General features: G+C 39.1%; 1 protein-coding gene across 2 annotated transcripts in view; it reads left to right on the forward strand.

Annotated features, from left to right (window-relative positions):
• The first annotated feature begins 8,549 nt into the window (after positions 1 to 8,549).
• The window catches only part of SNX6 (sorting nexin 6), a 28,379-nt gene continuing 12,520 nt past the window's right edge, over positions 8,550 to 24,408 (forward strand). The window contains exons 1-9 of one of the 2 annotated variants that reach the window (XM_062576087.1): positions 8,550 to 8,623; positions 8,746 to 8,796; positions 13,803 to 13,907; positions 14,717 to 14,827; positions 16,383 to 16,504; positions 18,507 to 18,630; positions 19,801 to 19,896; positions 21,435 to 21,540; positions 24,098 to 24,173. In XM_062576087.1, the coding sequence (XP_062432071.1) occupies positions 8,618 to 8,623; positions 8,746 to 8,796; positions 13,803 to 13,907; positions 14,717 to 14,827; positions 16,383 to 16,504; positions 18,507 to 18,630; positions 19,801 to 19,896; positions 21,435 to 21,540; positions 24,098 to 24,173 (797 nt within the window). In that variant the 5' untranslated portion in view covers positions 8,550 to 8,617. The remainder of the gene's footprint in view (positions 8,624 to 8,745; positions 8,797 to 13,802; positions 13,908 to 14,716; positions 14,828 to 16,382; positions 16,505 to 18,506; positions 18,631 to 19,800; positions 19,897 to 21,434; positions 21,541 to 24,097; positions 24,174 to 24,408) is intronic. The other variant, XM_062576088.1, reaches the window with a different exon arrangement.

Here is a 24,408-nt window from a genome sequence, read left to right on the forward strand (position 1 = left end):
CTGCCTGATGTGTCTGCCCATGGGGCTGAATTTTGGCAGTGCTCAGAAAAGAGAGAGCTGTCGGAGGGGGAAGGCAGGACTCCCTCCTTCCCCAGCACTACCATACCCTTTGACTGGGTTAATCCAAACTCTGCTCTATGGCTGGTTCACATTCACTGTCCCCCGATACAGAGAGACTGCGTGACGAATCAGACAGAGCTGGCCTGTCTGGAGGCATGGGCTGGAGCTTGAGCGCTGCTGGTTGCACGGAGCTATCCAGTGCAGCTATTATAGTCACCCTCCACAGCTTGGCTGTTTTGCAGTGTGAGCATCACTGGTCAAGTCAAGCTGTCTCAGGAGATGTAAACTCAAAAGCGGACAGCTGGACATAAAGCTGCAGTGAAGCCTAACATGGAGTGCTCTGCATGGCTGCATCTTTACCCATGTCTTTTATTGCAACTGGCTAACCCAACACTGTTCAGAAATAACAAGTATCTGCACAGTTGTGAAGCCAGGAAAAGGGAACCCAGGGGATGATATGCTTAGCCAGTCAATGTCTATGTGGCCGGATTATTAGAGGATGTTAGACAGGCTGGATTATTTTTCTTCTGACTAATCCTCACGTCAATCCTAAGGACTGTCTGTGAAGATAACATATGGAAAGGAATACATTTGAATATAGTGTGCTTTTTATTATTATTATTATTTGGGCTCTACTGGGCAAACAGGCATTTGACACTGTGAGAGAGACATGGGATGCACCTCAGGTCAGCTGCTGCTGTCCTATGAAAGTCACAACAGGTTTACCTGGAGATGGAAGCAGCTCTGCTTTTGAGTCACACATTGTAACGTTTGAAGAGCCACCCTTGGCCTTTAGATAATGCCTCAGCTGATTGTTGGTTTAATGCTGGTTGATAGCATCTATCAAACAGCCATTTTTCTGCTAAAACATAGATGACAAATAGCAAATGATTTTTTTTGTCTTGTCTTTAATCCTTTTGAATGAGATCTCTTTGGTTAGAGAGTCTTTTGATGCTAGGCTGGTCAGGCTCACCTGATGTGCCCAGGAAGACAAAGGCCACGGGTTAGTGTTTGGCAAGCTTGTGAAAATTGCCCTGAGTAAAACAGGTTAGTGATCATAGTATTTTCTCATGTTGCAAGTGATGCTCTAACACTTCTAGTATCCATAGCACATGCTAGGAGATATCCCAGGTTTTCAGGGGAGAACTCAGAGGAGTTTTGCTACCTGTCAGACTTCAAATGAGATAAAAAGTGAGCAAGAAAACAGTAAGGAGTACATTAGAAGAACAGAAGCCTGAATGTAAGACTGAAGGTAAGAAGAGAAACAAAAATGGAATGAGTTGGGGCTGATTACAGCGAGGACTTGAAGGCTTAGGAGTGAGGGGCAACATGGTATTTTGTGATGAGATGGAAAGAACAGACAATTTCTCTCAGGCAGGACTGATAAAAAGATGAGGAATGGGAAGAGAGGGCCTAACAAAGTGAAACAAAGAGGCCGGCTGAAAGGAGAATGAGAGATTAGGAAGTAAAATACTAAATATTAAAAAGGAGGAAAAACATGGAAAAGTAAACAACAAAAATATTAGGAGAAAGGGAAATAAGAAAACAGGGAAGAAAGACAAAAACTAAGGGCGATTTTTCAACAGTAACAGGTATATACTGAATTAAGCAGAGAGTGTCATTCAATCTATTTTGGTAAAATAAGCTGCATTGTGAAGTCCTTCCTGATATCCATTATTGTGCTAATGACAAGACATTACAAGTGCTGCTTTGTCTAGCCTGCCTGGTGCTGCCCTGCTGAGGCAGAGCTGGCCTTTGAGGAATGACGTGTACAAGGTCAGTTTTAGCAAATCATCTGCTTTTTATCCTTCTTGGTCATACTTTCTTCAACAAGGTCTTATTTATAGAGTTTTTCTTCCTGAAACTCTTACTATTCCTTAGCCCTGACAAATATCATGAGTGCTAGCCCTAATGAAAGCACTACTATAAATGGGCTTCTGGTATGTTTACCTCGAATTTATCCACACTGGGTGTGAAAAGAGTGATAAAAAACCACCTAGGAGAAGTCTCATAATGCTTCTGTCATTGCAGTTACTGACTGATAGAGTTAAGACTCTTTACCGTGAGGCTGATATCCCCAAAGCAGTCACATTGCCCTCCATACCCTAGGGATTAAAACAAGCAGCTCTGAAATTAAAAACCTCGTATGTGACATGGGAATAAAATCGTTCTCGTTTCAGTCATGATGTCAACAAAAGCCTTTTTCTGTTTCTGTTACCAGATGTTTGTTTAAACTTTAGTAGAACAGTGACTGCCGTAAAGAATTTATATTTTTGGTGCCAGTACCAGGAGCAAGTAAAACCCTTAGTCTGCCCCAAAGTGGGGTCAGAAATTCTGGCTTTCTCTTAAGGACATAGCAAGATTTGGGAAGAATGAGCTGAAATGATTCCCTCAGAATAGTCTCTTTAGTGCTGTGTGTTTTAGCTGTTTTTGAAAAGGAAAAGTGCCTGGAGCTTAGGAAAAGACCTGAGTTCAAATGCTTTAAATCCTGGTTAGGCAGCTGAAATACTGTTCTTTCTGTGATTTTATTTGTTAATATTTTTGCATATCACTGTGCACCAGGGAAGAAAAGAGCCTCTTTACGATGAGTCCTAGACAATCCTATATGAGGTACAGACTCCTGCATCTCCTACAGGAGAAAGATCCTTATTGTGCACCTATTTGCATACAGCAGTAATTGCCCACAATTGGCTATAAGAAAATGATGATTAAGTTAATAGTGGCATGCAATTTGAAGAAGAAAAAGGCTTTCAGAGGAATTCAGGGTCCAGGATAAGTGATTTTACCTCTGTTTATTGGATAATATATTCTTCCCTCTACAGCTTATTAATATCAGTTCATGGCTCTTGTGGAAAATGAGCCTTTTGATACTGCAACTTGCTGCATCAGTGCAGGTGTATGTAGGCATTAAGTCATTCATGGCAGACAAGCACAAAGAGAGAATGTTTCTATGATGCCCATGTAAATTAATTTTTTAAAGAAAAAAATCAGATTCTTTCTGGGAAAAAGGGTACTGAATTGCATTGCTACGTATATGCATGCATACATACATAGAGCATCTGGTGTAAAGAGGCCAGGATGTTTGAAACTCCACAGTGAGCCTTTTCAGGATCCCTGCAGTCTAAAGAGAAACCCACACATCCTTATTATTTGCATATGGCCCCATTATGCTTCAGAAGCAGATCTTTTTTGGATGGAATTTACTGTTCTTCAGAGCGGTTAGAAGTTAGTAGGCACTTCCTGTACTAAGCTGTATTTCCTGTTCTTCTCTTGAATGTTGTATATAATTTTTTCTATCTGTTCCTTTAATGCTACAGGTCACATCCTCCTTGTGTCCCTAAAGGAACATGATCAGTTTGAGGTTATTTTTTGGTCAAAAGTATCTATCTCTATAGCTAGTAAAAAGCCTTCACTGAAAATGGAGCTTTTGAGATTGGCTTTATAGTAAGATTTTAAAGCCTTTTTCCTCCCTCACCTTTAATAAAATATAACCCTTAAAAGTTCTAGCTTTTCATGGAAATAAAAGGTAAATATTACTGAGTTGCCTTTTTTTCAATATAATTTTCCACTCTGACACAAAAGAGCCTTGCAATATAGCTTTAATAATATGGTACCTAAACACAGTTTCAGTTAGCAGCAGTAGGCAAAATCTAAATGAAGTATGTAAGGGAGTAAAGGGATGTTATCATCTGAAAGATGAAATGAAAGAGGCATCATCTGGCTTTGAGATACAAGCAAGCTGGTCCAGATGTCCACGGTTTCTTTGCAAGATGTATTTGAGCTCCACATGAACAGTATATGAAGTTGTTTGAAGGAAATTGATAGCAATTAAGTTTAATGAGAGAAGTCAAGGGAGGCCAGTGCAGTAAGAATAGTTTCTCACACATTTTTTAAATATATCAGTCAGCTAAAGAAAATAACAGAACTAGAGCACTTGCACACATCAAACCCTTGCATTCACTGACTCACACAAGTAGTACTATATGGCATGATGCCAAGGAGTGGCAAGTCTGCAGAGCTCTGCAGTGATTCCCAATAAAAGCCAAACATTTCTTAAACCGTGTGGCTTCTAGGTTTCTAAGGATATGATATTTAATGCCTGTGTCTCTCAAACACAAATAAAACATGTTATTGGTTGGGTAAGTGGATCATTCTCGGCCAAAAAGTGTTCCTAAAAATATGTATATAGCACCATCTACTGACATTAGAAATCTTTGCATGTGAATATTTTTAAACTGTGTGTTCTTAGACCTGTGTGTTACAATAATGCAGCAGTTTCTTAATCTGCACAGGATCAGCTCCTCGTTCTACTTACAGCTCTATAAACTCAGAATAACCATCATCTTTGTCCTCATGAGTTTAGCTGCTAAAATTGAGACAGAATAAAATAGAGTATCAGGCTGGAGAAAATGTGGATTAAAAAAATAGGAAAAATGAGATAAACACAATAATTATGAGTGGCTGAATTGATTGGTGCATGGCCTGCAGCAAAAGAGGTGTTGCTGGCAAGAGGAATAAATCCTTAAGATGTAATTTGAGAATTCACAGACTATGTGTATCAAACAGATACTTTTACCAAATATGTACAGCTCCAAAACACCTGAGAGGAGAATTACTAGTATAACCTAGAGATACACTAGTCTTTTCCTCTCCCTCCCTAGGGAAAACTTCAGTACTGGGGTCACCCCTAGTGTTCATTTTCATCACTACGGTACATACAGGCTCGTCATATACATGTTTCCATTGAAATCCCACTGCTAGGGTTGCCTCTGCACTGCTAGCTGCTGCTGTCTGCATGGCTGGCATTTTGCTGCCTACTTGCTTTTGAGTCCCAGTTGCAGTTGTGACAGGTTGATCCTCTTGGCATGTGCCTGTCTCATATAAAGACCTGAAGGGCTATAAAAGAGTGGCGTTCAGCCTTCCTGACCTGTGGTCAGGTATTAAAGAGTGGTAAAGGTAGAGGGAAGGAAATGGAGAGTGGAGCTTGGAGAAAAGAAAGACACTATCTTCTCCCACAAGTAAAAGTTTGAGGAGTTTTAGAGAACCTTTAAATCAGTTTTAGAAATGGACACTTCCAAAACTGAAAACTCATCAGTCTTTGCAAATATCAAGTATTTTAGATCTCAAGGTACAGAGCTATAGTTTTGCATGGGGATGCTTACAGCAAAGCACCAATGTGTCCCTTGTAACAGTTGTGAGGCAATTCCCTCCTGGTCAGGGTATGTCCCATTGTCCTTGCTGAGATTCTTGGGGCTTTCCAGCCTTCACCTGGGCTTTCCAGCAAATTCCAGTCCTCACGCCTGGTTCAGCTAAAGGCATTAACTCCCTGAATGGCTGCTTTCTCTGCTAATAGACTTTGACACCCTGTGTCATTCATACAGAGCATCCTGCTATCTGGTGGACTTCAGCTATGCTTGTACAGGCACGTGCCTGTAAATAAATATATCTGCACAAAGCAAACAGGCCTCCCCCACTGGTAGGCGGGCAGGTGAAGAGATGTTGCATTATGTACGCACGAGTTTTAGGAAGATGACCTTTTAATAATTTAAGCTCCAGAATTATTATTTACAAGCATATACAAAAGAAGCACTGTAAGTGTAGCTCATCCATAGCTCCTGAATATTAATCAAGTTAGAAGAACTGAGGAGAAAATACTATTGCAGGCCAGACACATTTGAAGTTGACTGTCCTAGAATAGGTGACTTACTAAAAAACCTTTTGTATTGAAAAAGGAATTTACAGTGGATCTCACTTAACAGCTCACTATCCTTCTGGCCCTATCTCCTTTTCGTTTGACTTCCCACTCCTACACCCCCCTTTGGGGATATACATCTTATCTGTGTCAATGCAACCCACCTGCCAAAAAATTTTTCCCTTCCTTTTTTCACTGTAATTTTTCTGCTAGTTAGACAGATTGATTGAAGTCAGAGACTGTTGAGGATCAGAGCTGGTGTAAAGCAGATGTCAAGGTGTGTGGAGAAGGAAGAGGGGAATGGGATCTTACCAGAGAGCTGTCAGATTGTTTCAGCTACAAATGTAATTTCACTTTTGCTAGGTTATATTTAGTTCATTCACCTGGTTTATTATTGTTATGTGGACATAGGGGAGAGTGTGCAAACAGCCAAGACGGAACCTCCTCAAGTGGGTTAAGTTCTGCTGTCTAAGGAAACATGATGTGATACTTCAGCCTCACAGTAGGCTTATTAAATTGAGTCTTGACAAAATACCACTAGAAAAGTTGGTGCTCTTCTTTAACCTACTAGCCTAGTAACTAGGATGTCCTTGTGGCAGATAGAAACATACATTCAACTCCCCATTCCAGTTCTGATAAAGGATCCGACTTTACTTGTCGGATCCTTGTTGGAAAAGAAGAATATGCTGTCAACTTCACTCTCCCCATTGCTGAAGCACAAACAGTGAGTGGCAGTGGCAAGCATTGCTCAAACAGTGGGGAGGAGCATGGGGACAAAAGTAGGGCATAGGGACAAAAGTAGGACACAGGGCTGGGATAGGTTGATCAGGGGAGGACAAAAGATGAGTATCACAGATATTGCTGCTAAGCAATTTTGGTGTCATTTAGTTCAGAATACCCCTAGAGCCAAAGTACTACTGTTGTATTGGAATATATACCTTACTAGCCTCCATGCTTTCACAAAAGTGACTGAACTGCTTCCAGAGCCAAACGGGAAAACCAGATAACCATATTTGTGCATATGTGCTTTAGTTGATCTTTCTGACACATCCAGCTGGAATCCTCAGGCCTTTGGCACAGGGAATTGTACTTTTATTATTTGTAAAGCCTTTGCACAACAACCCTTTGACTAGGGTTCTTTGGTCCTACAAAAATATAGCAACTGTAAAAAAACAAGGTCCGCCTGTCATTGATCTTTGTTTTTCGAGAAGAACAGATCTTTGTTAGGCAGAGTGCTACTACAGTGCTGAGCACAGATGATGAACAGAAGAGGATGAGAAGGCATGTAGGTAGACCCATAAAAATCAATTTCTTTCATCTGTACCCCTTCAGTATGATAGGTCAGTATTTAAATACTCTTCATGGTTGTCTTGTGAAAATTTTTTACTTCTCTTGACCTAAGTAGTAAGTCAGTGCTTTGAATGATGTGGCATGTATCTGTATCAATACAAAAATTGACTGAGTACATGAACAATACAAAAATTGACCGTGCATATGAAGATTGTTTAAAAAGCAACCTTTGTAATTATTTGTAAAAAAATGTTCAAAGGCATCTTTCTGCAACCATAGGATAAAAATGTACCAAGAGATAATTTTCATTTTCAGAATTCTAAGCACACTTTAAGCAGTAAAGAGCTCAGAAAGCTTTCTCATCATTTATCTTGAGGCCACATGAGTAAGATTGCTCAGGGGGTGGTTCCTGACCAGCTTAGGCCCACCTAAATCCCTAGTGCATTGCTGGAAACAGCGGTCTGTCCCACCAGTGCTTCTGTAACTACGGACTTGGCCATAATTGATGGCCAAGCTGATGGTCGTGGAGTTGATTCAATCACTTGTTGTGAGATTAATTTGCAATTGGATTAATTTCCTTGTCTGAGTGTGTGCCCACGGCAGCACCAGTGTCCACAGCTGCCACCATCTCTCAGCGCCTGCACAGAGGTGGGTAACGGCATGCTGACCACACAACCCCAGATTGAGTCTTCTCGTTGCTGTTCTAGCTCTGATTCACAGGACAGCGCGGTCTCATGCGCCCAGTCTCTGCCCTCTGCATTTATATCTGGTCTTATCTCAACTGAAAGGCAGTCATCGCTCTGTCATGGAACCGCCTGCAGCCCAGGGGTGTACTACGAACTGCTTGGCTTCTAGCACAGCATAACTGCGCTCAAATTTACACATACACCCGTCAAAATTCACACGGTGAAGGGCTGCAGTGCTGAAGCCCCTCGTTCACTGGGATCACGAACCGAAGAGCGCGTCAGCCCCAGGGCAATGACTTCCCCACGGCCGAAGGTCGGAGCACACACGGCGCCCGGCCCTGCAGTTTGCCTTCGCGCAGGTTTTGCGCTCGCTGCGCGGAGCAGGCGCGGCTCAGACGCGCCCGCAGGGCCGCGCGCGCGCGACGCGGACGCAGCAGCTGGGCGCCGCGGCCTCCCGCCGCCCTCCCCTCAGCGGCGGCGCGGCCGTTACGCGCGAGCTGCCCCCGCCCCGCGGCCTCCCGCCGCCCTCCCCTCAGCGGGGGCGCGGCCGTTACGCGCGAGCCGCCTCCGCCCCGCGGCCTCCCGCCGCCCTCCCCTCAGCGGCGGCGCGGCCTTTACGCGCGAGCTGCCCCCGCCCCGCGGCCTCCCGCCGCCCTCCCCTCAGCGGGGGCGCGGCCGTTACGCGCGAGCCGCCTCCGCCCCGCGGCCTCCCGCCGCCCTCCTCTCAGCGGCGGCGCGGCCGTTAGGCGCGAGCAGCCCCCGCCCCGCGGCCTCCCGCTGCCTCGCGAGACGCCGCGCGCGCCCGCCCGCCCGCGCCGCGCGCCGCGGCCCCGCCTCGCCGCTGGGCTCGAGCTCGGGCGGGGGCGGGCGCCGAGCGCTGCCAGCAGCCATGATGGTGGGTGCCGGGGCGGCCGCGGGGCCGGGGCGGCGGTGTCTGGGGGTGTGTGCGCGGCCGGTCGCTAACCTGTGCGCTTTGTCTCCCCCCCCCCCCCCCCCGCCCCGCTCCGCTGCCCCCAGCAGGAAGGCTCGGACGACGGCCCGGATTTCCTCTCGGAGGAGGACCGAGGTGTAAGTGCCGCGGGGCGGCGCGGGGGGGCGGCCGGGCCCCGGGGGCCCCTGGCGACCCCCGGCCCTGCCCCCGGGGGCTTCAGCCGCGGCGGTGCTGGCGGCGGGCAGCGGGAGTCGGGGGGAAGGTGCTGCCCGCTGGGATTTGCCGATGGGGAAGCAGCACGGCCTGCCTTTGAATTTAGGTCCACCTAAGCGTGTTTTGCCGTGATTTTTTTTCTTTTTCATTTTTCTCTCAGCCAAGTTCTGGAGCGGTTGCTCGATAGAGCAGCCTGAGGCGGATCCCCGGGTGACGCTAGAAACTGGTATTTTATCTCTTTGTCGCCCCTTGCTCTGTCACATTCTCCCCCCCCCCCCCCCCCCCCCCGCCTGCTGTGCCCGGGTTGACCAGGCGGGTGGAGAGCACCAGGTTCCCTCTGCAATTCTGAGCTAGGGCCTCGGGAAAATAGCGCGCGCTGTGTGCTCTCTCTAAGCCTGGAGGCCCTTCCCATAGGGGACAATAGGAGGTTTATATTACAGACACACTGCATAATAAACTTATTATTGGAAAGAAGTTCTGTTGTTATATTAATTACTGTTGGTACAGGATGCCATGATTATGATTCTTACTGGGAAAACCTTTTTCTCAGGCTTGCTGATTCTGGCCTTCATTTATCCTATGTTTATAACTGCTGTATCCATCTTTCTTTAACTGCTCTGTCTCACTTAAGCAACAAATCAGCTAATCTAGTGTAACTCATTCAGACTGATTGCTCCCGTCATTCAGTATCTCCAGAAAGAATGACTTTGAACAAGGTAGGAGAGCTGCTTTTGGGAAGGAATGCTTAAATTGACCTGGCTGTTGCAGGTTATTAAAGTCGCTATATCCATCATACCCCAAATAAAATTGATAAATACTAAAAATGCAAAATCTGAATAGCAGTGCATTGCTGTATGCTTTTATCATGCGTGCCATACTCAATTGTAATATCAAAGAATTTTAAAGAGTAGAGAGAATTAATTTTTACTGAGTGGTAGGATTCCAGTGCATTCTATGCTCCAGTTTATGACCATAAAGCCAAAAGAGAGTACTATCCATGATGCCTAGTATTGTACTAGGTCTTTTCTGCCCACTGTTAAGCCTTTAATGATATAGCTACTTCAGTAAGAATACTGCATAAAAAGGAGAGAAAGTGGAAATTGTAGTGTTTTGAGCATCTTCAGAACCTGGACTGCAGAACTTGTTAACAGTGGAATCATATTTTATGCACTTTGTCCCTAATATTTATGGACAGACTGAAGTGCATGGTTGTCTTTATCTGAAGCTGTAGGTAGAACATAAGAGTGGAAGTCTGATCCTTTTTTAAGTTTTTCCCTTTGAGACCACAGGTAATCAGAATTCATAATGTATTTTTAAATCTTTTAGAAATCTCTTAGCAGTCTTGGTTGTGCTGTTGGACAACTTACATCTCAGTTGGCCAAGTGCAGTCCCACTTTCTTTTCAACTAGAAAAGAGTCCTTCTCCTTCCTGTTCATAAATGTCTGCTTACAAATGGATTTACTGGAATATAATGGAATATATACTGGATATAATGGAATTTACTTTTATCTTCAGATCCATAACTTCTCCTTTTCTTGGCAGCAATGGTAAAAAAAAAATCGAAAGGTATTTCTCTGGCTCTGATTTGCCACCATCCTCTGCTTGTGATTTTTTTAAAAGAAAGGGAAGTGGGGAGGAGGTAGGTCAAGCCTCTAGGTGTAGAAGGCCTGTGTAGTAACTTCTATTTAGGGTAGCTGAGCTTCCAGTTTTGAAAATGTGTTCTTTCCCCTCTAGAACTAAGGGATTGTTATACCAGCTCTACTTTTAACTTTCCAGAATCATGTTGGTAAGCTACAGTTGCGTTCAGTACAACTTTGTTAGAGTGATGAGATAAAAAGAAAGCTGGAAGTTATGTTGAGCCACATACAACAGTAATTCTCTGACAGTTGTATTGTATGGATGCTCCATATGGAGCGTTTCCTGTGGGCTGTAAGAATCAACTTTGAGGAATTAGCAGTGTGTGGTCTGTAGAAGTAGGTTGCTATAAATGGTCTGCATAAATGAACTTGCAAAAACTGCTTTTCTAAATCTCACTTAGGAAAGATACTATTGAGTGTACTTTGAGTAACTTAGTTCCAATTTGTTATGTGATTTTGCTGCATAAACAGTGTGTGCTTGAAGAGCAGATATAGTATTGCCCTACTAGTACTATCTTGTGTATTTTATACGTGCATATACACTTGGCTAATGTTCTTTGTATACTCTTTTAAGGCAAATGACCTATCCCTTAGAACAGGTCTGTTAGAAACTTAATGCTATATAGTGACACTTCGTAATTTTCTGTTGTGAAAATATTGTTAGTTTCCTTGCTCTGTGTACTTCTCTATCTGTTTATAAAGAACCCTTTGAAGAAAGGCCCCCTTTTCTCTTAACTTTTTGGAAGGAGGTTAACACGTAATAGTTGCTGTTAAAGGATGACATTACTGAGGAATAGGAATATGAGGCTTGGCTATTTACCTTGTCTATAGCAACTTCCTACCAATATCACTTGCAGTTTATTTGGTCCTCGAACAAGAGCTTAGTTGCTAAATCCCCTCCCCTTTTATTTCTCTGTATTTACAATACAATACCTTTATTGTATTCTCTTTCTTTTAGTATGCTAGCATCACTTAGCCCTCTTTTTGGCCTCTGATATTTTCTACACCTTTTGAATAAAGCAGAGACTTTGTTGATATAGCATAGGAAATTGGTAAGCAGCAAAGAGAAGCTAGCTTTTGTTTTTCCAAGATACCCAGGAAGGGTACAGACTGTGTATGTAAGTATAAACTTATGCTATGTTTTATGTGTTTGTAAGGGGGACAGAGACAGAGGGATTATGCCATCTCCAGTGTTTCAGAATTTAAGATAGTTTCATTTCAGTTTTTATCCAAATCAGACTTGGGAAGGTTTTGTAGCATTATATTTTTTTCTTCAACTCCTTGGATAACTAGAAAACCATCCATTCGTGGCAGTTTTCTTTTGAAGTAGTATTGAAGCGATTGCTTAAGTTTGTGGTGTGATGATGTTGTTTGTATATTTAATTTGCAATAATACAATATGAACCATTGTGCCACATGAACAAATTTGGAGTCCTTCAACTTTCTGATCATCTTTGACACCTTTTACAAAATGCTTTATTACCATCACAGATGAAAATTTTCCCTGTTGGCAGTCAGGCTAGATAACTCAGTTTAATCCTGTGTTAAATTATGCTAAGTTTGTTACAGTCAAGGAAATAGTCCTTTACATTTACATATGATAAGTGAAGTTGTCCTGCTTGCTTTTAATTTCCTCAGCACAGAAAGACATTTTGTTTCTGAAGCTGTGACTAGTGCATGTGGCCTGAATGCGCTACACTAGACACTGCATAAGCACTGGTGAGAAACTTGAGCAGATGTTATCCTGAATCTTAGAATTTAGTGTTCCGCTACTTAAAAAAGAGGGGGAGAACAAAAGGACAAAGCATTTATGAACTGTAAAAGACTATAAAAATGCCATTTGGATAATAAAGATTTGCTGAGATTACTCTGTGTTTATTAATCTATGCTGGGGGAATGTAAAAACAAACAATACTCTGAAGAACCTAACCATTAACAGCTTTTACTTGCTGAGATAAGGCAGACATTGGTATGCCAGATAGTATTTTTTTTTTCTTAAATTAGATGCTAAGCATAGTGGAAACTCAGGGAACTCCCAGCAGGAGCTGGGAGATTCTTCTAAGAAATGAGATGCAATGAATTGGTGCATGACAATTTCTTGCTTTTGTGTGAGGCCGTGACCCCTAAACGTGGGCAGGAGAGGGGGAAGATTCCTGAAGTATATAAGGGATTATGTTACCTTGGGGTGATTTTAATGCTTTCCACATTTTCCTAGGGATCAGTTAGCAGCTGTGGTAGCTGTTGAACTGCTACAGTTTGCTAATTTAGCATAATATGCTAGACTGTAGTGATTTTGGTTTACATTAATATGCTAATTGTAATCTGCTGCCGTATAAGCATCAGAGCTGTCTGCATTGAGGGTAAAGAGAAAAGTGAGGAGTAGGAGCAGGTGTCGACCACGGCAATGGATTCGGATAACTGGTGGCAAATAAGGTCTGGAAGTTGATGCTGCTTTCCTAAGCTGTCCTTCCCAAGTCTCAGTGTGTTGCAGCATGCCATTCAAAATCTGCTCCTGTGTGGCCTTTGTACTATGCGCTGTTGATACTTAAGCATTTTTGTACTTGAGCACAGACTTGAAAAAGCAATCCAGAAGAAACTTGTGGGGGGAAGTGTTTTTCTTTGTACGGCAAAGTGTTTTTATGCGCTGTAGAACGTGGTACTTCTAGAAAAATGGTAATATAAAAGAACACAGCATCTCAATAAAAAGTGAGCCTCGTAAGCATGGAATTGAAATAATTTCTGACAATGTGATTGCAGAAAATTTCAGAATTAGCCTTAGTACTTGTAAAAATTGTTCTGAGTTTTCATTAACTGTGATGAAGAAATTATCATGCAGCAAATTGCTCTAGAACAGCAGACCAAGTGTAAGGGGAATCATATCAGTTTTCCTGAGTTGGAATGGAGCATTTGGTCCAGTTACTACTCGAAACTGACTCTTCTAATTACAGTGCACAGATATCTTGTGAATTTTCTGTATTTGATCATTGCCCCATTTTCTTTTTGATGCGACTTTTGTATCATTTTGTCAGATTTTAAAGCTCTACTTTATATGTCTTCTGGGGAAAAAATAGAATATATATATTCCTTGCATTTGTGCCATTTGTAATGCTGTTTTTTAAAGAGATTGCAGTCTTGCATTCAGAAAAATAATTGCAAGGAATCATAGCTCTGAAAAGTTCAGATTATATATATAAATGAATACATATATATATATATATATATGTATGTATAAAATTTCTGTTTTTTCTTCTTGCTTTTTTTAATTTAAGCTAAATAGATTTTTCTTTATTTAGCTTAGAGCAATAAACGTAGATCTCCAGACTGATGCTGCTCTGCAAGTGGATATTTCAGATGCTCTCAGTGAGAGGGATAAAGTGAAATTCACCGTCCATACAAAGGTAAAAGCCTGGGTCTGTACAATGAAAATTTTTGTAATTTTATAGAAAAGAAAGTTTGCTTTGGAATGTAATGCCTTCCAAAGAAAATGAAAAAATAGCATACTCTTGTTTAAGAGACTGTGTCAGCTACAGTGCTCAAGAAAAAAGTTCAGATCATAAATTGCTTAGGAAGTTTAAAAAAAGAAAAGAAAAAGAAGACAATCCAAAAATAGTTTAGAAAAAATGACTTGCAGTTTTCTGGAGTGTTGTGTTGTCATGTTATTCCCAGGCTTAGTAATTGGTCTATTTGCAGGTCTGATCTTTAATATACCTCAATATTTTTCAGTGTAGTTTTCAATAAATTAGACATTTCAGATTATAAAAATATATTTCGTAATGGAATTGTATTCAAGTTTTGTTAAAAATCACAGGTTGTTTATTTATTTATTTATTTATTTTAGAGTCAAAGGTTTATTGATGGCAGAATCACTTACAGAATAGTTGAGGGTGGTGGGACCTCTGGAGGTCATCTAATGCAGCCCCCTGCTCAGAGCAGAGTGAACTAGAGCAGGTTGCTCAAGGATTGTCCAGTCAGGTTTTGAGCATCTCCAAGGGTGAAGACTCCACAACCTCTCCGGGCATCGTGTTCCAATTGACTGATGTACTAATTAAGATAGGGATAACTATTACTGTACAAATATTTTTTTCAAATCCGTACTTGGTGCTTGGGTTATTTTTACAAGGATATTTTTTATTGTTTTTAAGGCATTTTTCATATAGTAATGAAAAACTTTGTTTTTTTTTCCATAATTTCCCTTTCCCTCTTTCAGAGTTCCTTACCAAATTTCAAACAAAATGAATTTTCTGTTGTTCGTCAACATGAAGAGTTTATTTGGCTTCATGATTCCTTTGTTGAGAATGAAGATTATGCTGGCTATATCGTAAGTATTACAGTTCTTCCATTTTATTTACACTGTTTTCCCTGAACTGGATCAAAAATCCTTATGGCTGCTTTTACACCTTTCACTCCCACTGTGTTTAATCGAACCTGGTACTTAACTACTTAGTTTCATGCAGTTATGTGAAGTTAATGTTTGAAGTAAATTTGTAGGAAAGTCACTGTAGTTGTTGTATTACTTGCCTTTTAGTACTAGGGAGTGAGTGGTTTAATGTTTTATCAACTGTATTGTAGCGTAGTTTTAGTTTACAATATTAAAATATGGGAGGTAGGTGAACTTTATAACGTGGTGCTATTGTTCTTGCAAACTACTGTTTAACTTGGTTTCATGTTTAATTTTAATAGCAGGCATAGTGAAGAGTGCAGTAACTGAACTCTGTGATAATTAAGTTTTTCAGTTTTCATTATGAAAATCAGAATCATTTTCCTTACAAATCAGTTGGAGAACCCACCCCCACCCCAGCAAATACTACTATAGAGGACCTTAATACCCAATAGCTTTTGCTCTGTAGTTTATTTAAAGCATGCAGGGAATTGATATCCCCAAAATAGTTATCTTATGAAAGTACCTGTTAAAATTGGCTGCAACTGTTCAAACTTTAATTAAAATTGGAGTATTTATCATCTTGGTGCGAAAATTATGTATTTCGTGTTTGAGTGAGGGGATCTACTAATTCAGTAGATAAACGTATATTTCCAATTGACTAATGGGTACGTTATGATGAAAGTAATTGGTGGTGTGTCATACTGCTCTTGAGTTAGCCTTTTTTAGTAAGAAGAGTTGCTTGAAAGGAACGGACCTTCAATACGGTAGTAATTAGTTTCAAATGGTTGACTAAGTAGACTGGATTTTATTTTAATTTATTTATTTATTTATTGTAAAGGATTAATATAACAGGTTAATAACAATGAATTTAAATTTGAGCTTAGCATAGCTTTGTTTCCTGTGTCTCTATTCATTGCAGTCCAGGATCAGCTTGACTACAGTGTTTCCTCTTTCAACATTAATATACTATATTACAAGATTAACCTGAGGACTTGTCTGCTGTGTACTTTGTTATTTCAGCAGATGTGTCTTTAATGTCGGGGGTGCTGCAAGAAAGAACTAGTGTCTTCAAATAATTCAGAATGGTTTTCAATTAAATGTTTTCAGGAGTTGTAAATGAACGGTGTGAAAACAATTCTAGAAATTCTTCTATTCTTTAAACAAGAAAACAATCCTTACCAAATAAACTATAACAAAAACAATTATAAAATTATGATTTAAAGTTTTAATTCCCTGTATTGGGAAAGTTGAGTATTTTTTTGATTTCTATTGTAATTGAACTACTGAAACCATTACTTAATTCTTTAGTAATCTCCAGACACTTAACCAAAATTGGCATAGTAATGCAGAATGTCTAACTTGCTCATAAGAGTGTGTCCATTAATGCCTTAATAAACGAGGAAAGGGAGAGCCATGTATTAAAAAGCTGCAAGAAACTTAAAAAAAAAACCACACACACGCACACACCCTTCCCCCTTTGATTCATTTCCAGATTCCACCAGCACCACCCAGGCCTGACTTTGATGCCTCAAGGGAGAAATTGCAGAAGCTTGGAGAAGGGGAAGGATCAATGACTAAAGAGGAATTCACCAAGATGAAACAAGAACTAGAGGCGTATGTAGACATGATTACTACTCCCCTCGCCTTTTTAATGCTGTTTCTGATTTCACTGTAATGGCCCTTAATACAATAGGTAGTCTTGACCATTCTGTTGCTACATAATCAGGGTTATCTTAGTGATCATGATCAGAGCCAGTAGGAAAATTGGAGAAATCATTGCCCAGAAGTTAAGACAATTTCATAAAACATTTTCTAAAACGTTTCATAAAATTTCATAAAACAGTAAGAAAATCAGCAAGTTCTTTTGTAAGGCAACAGCTTGTTAGTTTATTTCATTCACAGAACACTTAGGAAGGATCATAGCCTCGATCTTTTTTTAGTTTTTTAGTTCTGGTGTTCCATGTTTTATAAGTATAGTGAAACTTTAAGGTTTATATATACAGTGATTGAACTTTTTTTTTTTTTTTTTTTTTTTTTTTTGCATATGTTTGGTACTGTAAGCATAAGAAGCTAACCTTCTGTTTCCCAAGAGGTTTGGAGATTACTAGGAAATCTACTCCCCATCCTTTTTTTTTAATGACAGTCTCTTTTTTGCACAGGGAGAGTATGCTTCCTGAATATAGTATCTTCTGTTACTGTGAATTTAATATGAATCAAAAGATCTACAGTAAGGTTTTTTATTCTATATTGAGTTACACAATGAAGTTTCTTCTCGCTCCATCCAGTTTCATTGTCATGCACTCACTTCTTTGATCTTTTTCCTGTTGTTGGTTTTAGTCTTCAAGTGTATATTTACACTGCTTCTAGACTGCTTTTCTCAAGAGCTCTGAACTGGCAAGAAGAGAGTTCTTCTCTTAGAACTGTTTCTTTCTTTCCAGCTTCCAGCTACTGTGAGCAAATTACTTCAAAAGCTCTGTATTAGTGATACATACAACATAATTTGATAACAGAGTAGATAAATGCCTAATATGCAGAAAATTGGAAGTTAGCAAAACACTATAAATTTTGAAGAATCTGTGGTTTTCCAGCGGCCCTGATCATGATTCTCTTGTGGTCTGGTTAGGGGTTGGATAACACAGAAAACTTGGGGTTTCTTCTTCTGCCACCTCCATCCTCTGCATCCTCTGCATCCTCCTTTTTTGTCTTCACTGAATGACTACTACTCTCATGGAGATCAAACATCTCCCAACACTGGCCCTGCTGGTTTGCTGGTACGTAAATCTTAACGTCCTTGCACATAGTGGAAGCAAAAGTGTTACTATTATTATTTCACTGTTTGACCTGAGAATGGGGAATAACTTGCCATTTCTGGACAAGTTATGTTTTATTAATTGAATTTGCAAAGCAAAATGAATTCTAGCAAACTTGTATAGATAAGAATGTCTTCCTATTAATTAAATCACAACTTATATTTGTTTTAAAGTTGGACTGGACAACTACATGATTGTCATGATTAATTGTCATTTTTTGGTTGTACTTACCAAATGCAGCACTTAATTTCACTTTTAGAACCACTATGAAGCAAAACTTCCATGTAAGCTTCAGGCCAAGAAGGCTAGATGCTTAACATGGAATAAGAGAATGCTGACCTGAAGAGCTAACAAACAAAACGGACATTTGGACATTAAAAGACAAATAAATAACGAGGGTGCAAATAGGTCAGGGGATGGAGATGGGGGGGAAGTAATTTGCACATCAGCTATATATTGTCTGTAGGAGATATTTCAATTTCTTGATTTTTGGGCAGGCAGGGGAAGGACACTTAAATACAGGTTAAGTTTGTAGCAAACCAGTCTGTATGTTAGCTAGTCTTAAAAATTAGAATATATTTGTTGAGTCTTTGAAAGCCTGTATGTTAGGGTTTCAAATTTCCCCCTTGTATTAACATTGAACTGTGTATTTATATATGTATCAAATATCAGCGTGATAACATTTACTATGTCTACTTACAATCTTGTATATTTACTGAGGATGTCTTAAAACTTTTTACTAGGCTTATTTGAAACTTAATTGTTTTGTGTGAAACTTTTATGTCTGTCTTCTTTCTTGTTTTCAGTGAATATTTGGCAATATTCAAGAAGACAGTTGCAATGCATGAAGTGTTTTTGTGTCGTGTGGCTGCACATCCCATTTTGAGAAAGGATTTAAATTTTCATGTCTTCTTGGAATATAATCAGGATGTGAGTATTGAAAACTGATTTGCTAGCAAGAAAAATCAAAGCATACTTTTATGGTTGCATGTAAAATTGATAAAAAGGCTTTATCTCTCAAAGCAAATTGCGTCAGTTCCTTCATGCCAGGCATACATGTATTTTAAAGGTTAAAAATTCATGTAGCTCAATAGGAGTGCATTTTGCTGCCACCTGGGGACCAAATGCTCTCTGTGCCCTAGCTTCATCACTAAAAATATTTATGTGAAATTAATATGCTTTTGATTAAAAATATTTACTTTTGGTGGTGATGTCACATGTCTTCTACTTGTCCACTCCTTGACTGGATTTTTTTTTTTTTTTTGAAAAGGAAGGCATGATGCAACAACAAAAAAAGAAAACATAACTTTTAGGATTTGGAACTGCACTTTAAATTGTTATTCACATATTCAAAGAGAATTTCTAATGAACTGTTTTGATAATAAAGAGGGTTTTTTAATTAATGTAGGTGAAATTTTGATTAATGTTAGTACCAAGATAAGATCATGACAGGTTGAAGTTAAAAATGTATTCAATGGAACCAAAATAGTGTAAAGCTGATCCTCTTTTAGCTTGATGTAGAAATGTCAACTGATTCAGGAGCTCAGCTTTGTAAATTTGGGCAAATTTAGACTGGCAGGAAGAGTGTGAGGAGACTGTGAAACTGACACTATCAGTACAGTGAAGGGTAAATGCTTTCATAATTCTGAAAGTGAAATGCCTGTCATTCTATACTTAGAAGAGGAAAACCTGGTTATATTAGCTTGACTTGTCAGCAGCTTTACTGTGCATGATAAATATTGTATTATTAAAAACTTGAACATACACCTCATGCATTTGGAATTATCTTTAAGTACTAGGATATTGCTGCTTTAGTTTTGTTATTTCCTGGAAGAGCACATTAGGTGATAAGACAGTCTAGTCTGTAAGACTAGTATGTCGTTCTGGGGTACATGATGCCTGATTCCCATTAAGACACATATAAAACTAAGAAGAGAGCAGAAACACTGGTTTAGGGGCAGCAAGTTTTGCTATGTAGTTATGTCCTACCTTTTTTTGGGGAGGGGAGAGGGGAGAAAAAAGAAAAAAAAAAAAAAAAAAAAGGAAGCTCTTATTGTCTCCAGCAAATTAGCTAACATAACATATGAATTGATTTTTCAGTTGAGTGTTCGTGGGAAAAATAAGAAAGAGAAACTTGAAGACTTCTTTAAAAACATGGTTAAATCAGCAGATGGTGTCATTGTTTCTGGAGTAAAGGTGATTACTACTTAGTGTTTCAAGATTAAATTTAACATTGTTGTCTCTTTCTTCTATGTTTAAATGAAGCAGAATTTCATGTAGCTACAAAAAGATTGTTTTTGTTCTTGTCTAACTTAAGAATTAGAGGCAGAGGGTGGGAAGGGACTTGTGAACCCATGATTCTGTAAACAAAATCCAGGTGAGCATGCTGATTAGGTCTCCTGTTGAAGTACAAGCTGTTGAGTTGAGAGCATGCGTTTTGTTGTAGTTGTTTTCCGGCTAATAGGATTTGGAATTTTGAATTACATACCTCTCTGCTGGTGGGCTGCATTGTGTGTTTGTTTTGGTGGTGTTTTTGTTTTTTTTTTTTTCCCTCTCTTATCTGATTGCTTCTGTGGAAAGGGATTTTCAGAACTCTTTCTTTTCCCCTGTTTTATGAAATCAAGCATTTTTCTTGTCCATACATAATTAATTCATAATCTGGTTTTCTTCTGGTCTGTCATTTTATGCTGTGAAAATACACTGTCTTTGGCAGCTGCTGCTGCTCAGGAGTTACTAAAACAGCAGTGAATTTTACTAGCCTTGTAATGTCCCTCTACTATTTCAAAGCTGTGAGCAGTGGTAGAGGTACTGCTCCCCCCCCCGCCCCCCCGCAAATAGACTCAATAAGATAATTGAGACAAAATTCAAGTTTAAAACTTTTCCAAAATTTAAAGAGGTAGTTTTATAGCAAACTTAAAGCTGATTTTGGTTTCCTTTCTTTCTAGAGGTAACTTTCCATTTGCAAGCAATTAGAGGAGTTATTGAGTTTTGAGATGTAAAATCCTAGATCCTAGAGGGGATCTTATCAATGTGTATAAATATCTGAAGGGAGGGATAGGATGGGGCCAGATTCTTTGCAATGGTGCTCAGTGACAGGAGGCACAAAGTGAAACATGATAAGTTCCATTTGAACATTGAAAAAAAAAAAAAAAAACAAAACAAAAAAAGCCAAGCCCTCTTTACTGTGAGGATAACAAAGTACTGGAACAGGTTGCCCAGAGATGTCATGGAGTCCCCATCCTTGGAGATACTCAGAAGCTGTCTGAGCACAATCCTGGGCAACATGCTCTAGGTGAGCCTGCTTGAGCAGGGGAGTTGAACTAGATGATCTCCAGAGGTCCCTTCCAGCCTCAACCATTTTATGATTCTGTGATTTGCACGATTTGTATATCTTCCCCCTTCCCTTAATTTTTCTAGATAGATGTTCTATTATTAAGTAACTGACATTTATCTTATTTTTTTCTATCACAGAAGTGATATTTCGTAGTGAACTTTCTTTTATTTCAGGTTTAGTGACCCAGACCTCTAGGATACTTGTTACAAATTCGTAATATAAAACTTCAGATCATGCTGAAATAAGTGAAGAAGGAATCAATATGCATTAATAGCATTTTATAAAATAGATTTCATTTCACGCTACAGCAACTGCAATACATGCAAACTTATTCTATGTAAATGAGACTAAAAAGAATGAATGAAAGCCTGTTTTTGAAAATGTTTATGTTTTTCTTCAGGATGTGGATGACTTCTTCGAACACGAAAGAACATTCCTTGTAGAATACCACAACAGAGTCAAAGATGCCTCTGCCAAATCTGATAAAATGACAAGATCACATAAAAGTGAGTTCTTTGTCCAAAATGATAACAGTACTAGCTAGAATGTAGATAAAGGGTTTGTGAGGAGCAGTATTTTTTTTATCGTGGAAAGAGTGAATAATTTTTTCCGAGTATAGACTTCTGATAATATAAAGTTTAACCTGACTTTCAAAGCTTAGTCTTTGCTGTAATAAATGCAGTAAGATGGTGTAAGAATGGTCTACTGTCACATGGAGGACCTTTTGATTCTTCATGATGTCCTTTTAAAGAGATACACAAAAATCTATGTAATAGTAATATTTTTTAAGTCTGATTCTGAGCCTTTAAAATTGAAAAGGTGGGTAATAGGGCAGTATTTATAATTTAAATTCTTCTATGAAGTTACTCCTAACTAAATGATCTTGCAGTCATCAGGGTTCAATTGCTTGGCATGCTAGGCATTGTGTTACTTTGTTGAACAGCAAACCCTTTCTGTAAGGGATATTAGTCCTAGACAAGGAGGTCAGATTTCTGTTTTTCAGCTGTTTAGACTGGAGACTGAAATGGTGGATTCATTACCTTGGTTTGCAAGACCTCTTTTCTTAATGGGCTAAGATTCTCCACTTAGTTATTGATGCCTTTTCTTGAGCTGAGTGCTAGCTAATATGTTTTTTGGGAAGCTCTAGATAGAATCTCCTCAATTGTAGTGGCACAATTGGGAAAATGGGAAGCTTCTTGTTTAGAAATATATTAATAATTATATCCTGAGAAACTCAGGAAGTAGTTGACCTCCATCACCCTTGATCTTTAAGTTTTGTGCTACAGATAAATCAAAGTTGAACTAACAGATACTGCCTATTTTCTTGAAGTTTCTATCTCTGGTTCACAGAATGTCTATAGTGATACAGTTCACACAAAACCAGACCACAAACTTTCTAATAGAATCTCGATTCCTGTGGGCTATAAATTAGATATTACATGAGAGTTTAAACTATGAGCCAGGGAGCTTTTCAGGTACTTTTTATCTGAAGACTGCATCTTTTGTAGCTTTAATACCCATCCTAGGAGATGGGGAGAGACAGTTATGATTTAATGTAAATATTAAATGAGCCTGTGTCTTCACCTGATTCCTACCTGTAGTGATTTCTAGTGATTTGTTTGCTTTCTTAAAAAGAAAACAGCTTCATTCATGGTAGTTAAGTACCAAGCTTGAGGTATTGAGAGAACCTTTCGTGTCAGCATAGAATCAGGAAAAAATGTTACAAAAGATCTATTAAACAGATTGATGAAACTCATGACAACGCTTCACTAGTTTTAAGATGTAGACCTCTAGGATATTTATTGGCAGCTTTTATCAAACTATCATTGGGATAAATGGTGCCTGTTGAATCCTGTCCGGAGGAGTACCCCAGTGACCTGGGAAGCTTGTTTTGGAAACTGGCATTCTAGTTCATGGATAACTTATTCATGAGCTGCAGAGAGATGCAGTGTTTGCAAAGATACTAGCTTTCTATTTCCAGCAGAAAATCTATTTTTATATTTGGAAGAGGCAAGTAAAAGGGACTCCCTGATGCTGCTCTTCATTGTAAGCAGTTGCAATAATTCTGTCAGGATGTTACGGAGTAATAAATTAGAGGGAAGATCTCTCTACCACTGTAGGTATTAAAACAAGCTTGTGTTATTAAAAAAAAACAAAACAAAACAAAAAAGTAAGTCATTCTGATGACACTTCAATATGATAGAATTAGTTCTAATTATGTTTTATTTTTAAGGTAATTTCTCCCGAAACTTTTCAAATGTAAAGATCTAGATGCTTAAAGCATACAGATTCCAAAATTAACAAGTAAATATCTTTTTCTGTTCATTGCATGGAACTATTAGCATTTTCATCATCCATTGAGTTAATACAAAACCTCTTGGGGAAAAAAATATCCTCTGTATAAAGATTTGATTTTTTTTTTTTTAATTAGTATATAGCAGTATCTCAGTAGTCAAAGCGTGCAGGCTTTTTTTACAAACCTTGCTTATAATTTCAGTTTTTGAATGTTTTAGCACTAATGCTACTTCTGCCAATGACTGCTTGTTGATCAGGATTTCCTGAAAATTAAGTTCATACTAGTAACGATGTTGTGTATGTAGTGCTGTACTACCTATGGTTTTTTTTGGATAGTTCAGAGGGTTTTTTTAAATTAAGGCTTTAGCAATTGACTTTGTTCTTTTTTAATGGAAGATGTACAGTGTTGCACAACAAACTTCACCTAGCAGGTACTAAGAGTATTAATATCCCTAGACAAATTATAGACTTCATGATTGGGAGGAAGAGCTGTGTTTAGGGTGTGAAGCTGTCTTTGGTAATACTTGACATAAATGAAATTTTATTTCATCTTTTGCATTAAAGCATACTCCTTTTAGAAAAACACACACTCTGAAGAAATAAAGGAACTGATGCTTTTCAAAAATTGCAGAAAGGAGAGTGATATATTAAAACACACACACTATGTATGTATGTAAATGTGTGTGTTTTATGTGTGTGTGTGTGTGTATATATATATATATACACACATATATTAAAATGTATATTAAAATGTTTGCTTTTTTCTAGATGTAGCAGATGACTATAACAGAATTGGTTCCTCATTGTATGCATTAGGAACACAGGACTCCACAGATATATGCAAGTAAGATTTTGTTACTCACTTGTGGGGAAATTTGCTAAGTAGCAGTCTTTGAATAGTGACCTGTGACTGATATCCCTTTAGTTATAATAAGAACAAAATTTATCATAGTTGTATTCAATTACAGATTTTCTTTTTTAGCATTTCATTTCTGTAACTTGAGGCTGCTCTAATATTTTCGCTTTAATATTGTTCTGGAAAAAGAATTGTAGAGAAATACACAGATGAGATTGAAAAA

Source organism: Rhea pennata, chromosome 5 (assembly GCF_028389875.1).
Source record: "Rhea pennata isolate bPtePen1 chromosome 5, bPtePen1.pri, whole genome shotgun sequence".
NCBI classification, from domain to species: domain Eukaryota; kingdom Metazoa; phylum Chordata; class Aves; order Rheiformes; family Rheidae; genus Rhea; species Rhea pennata.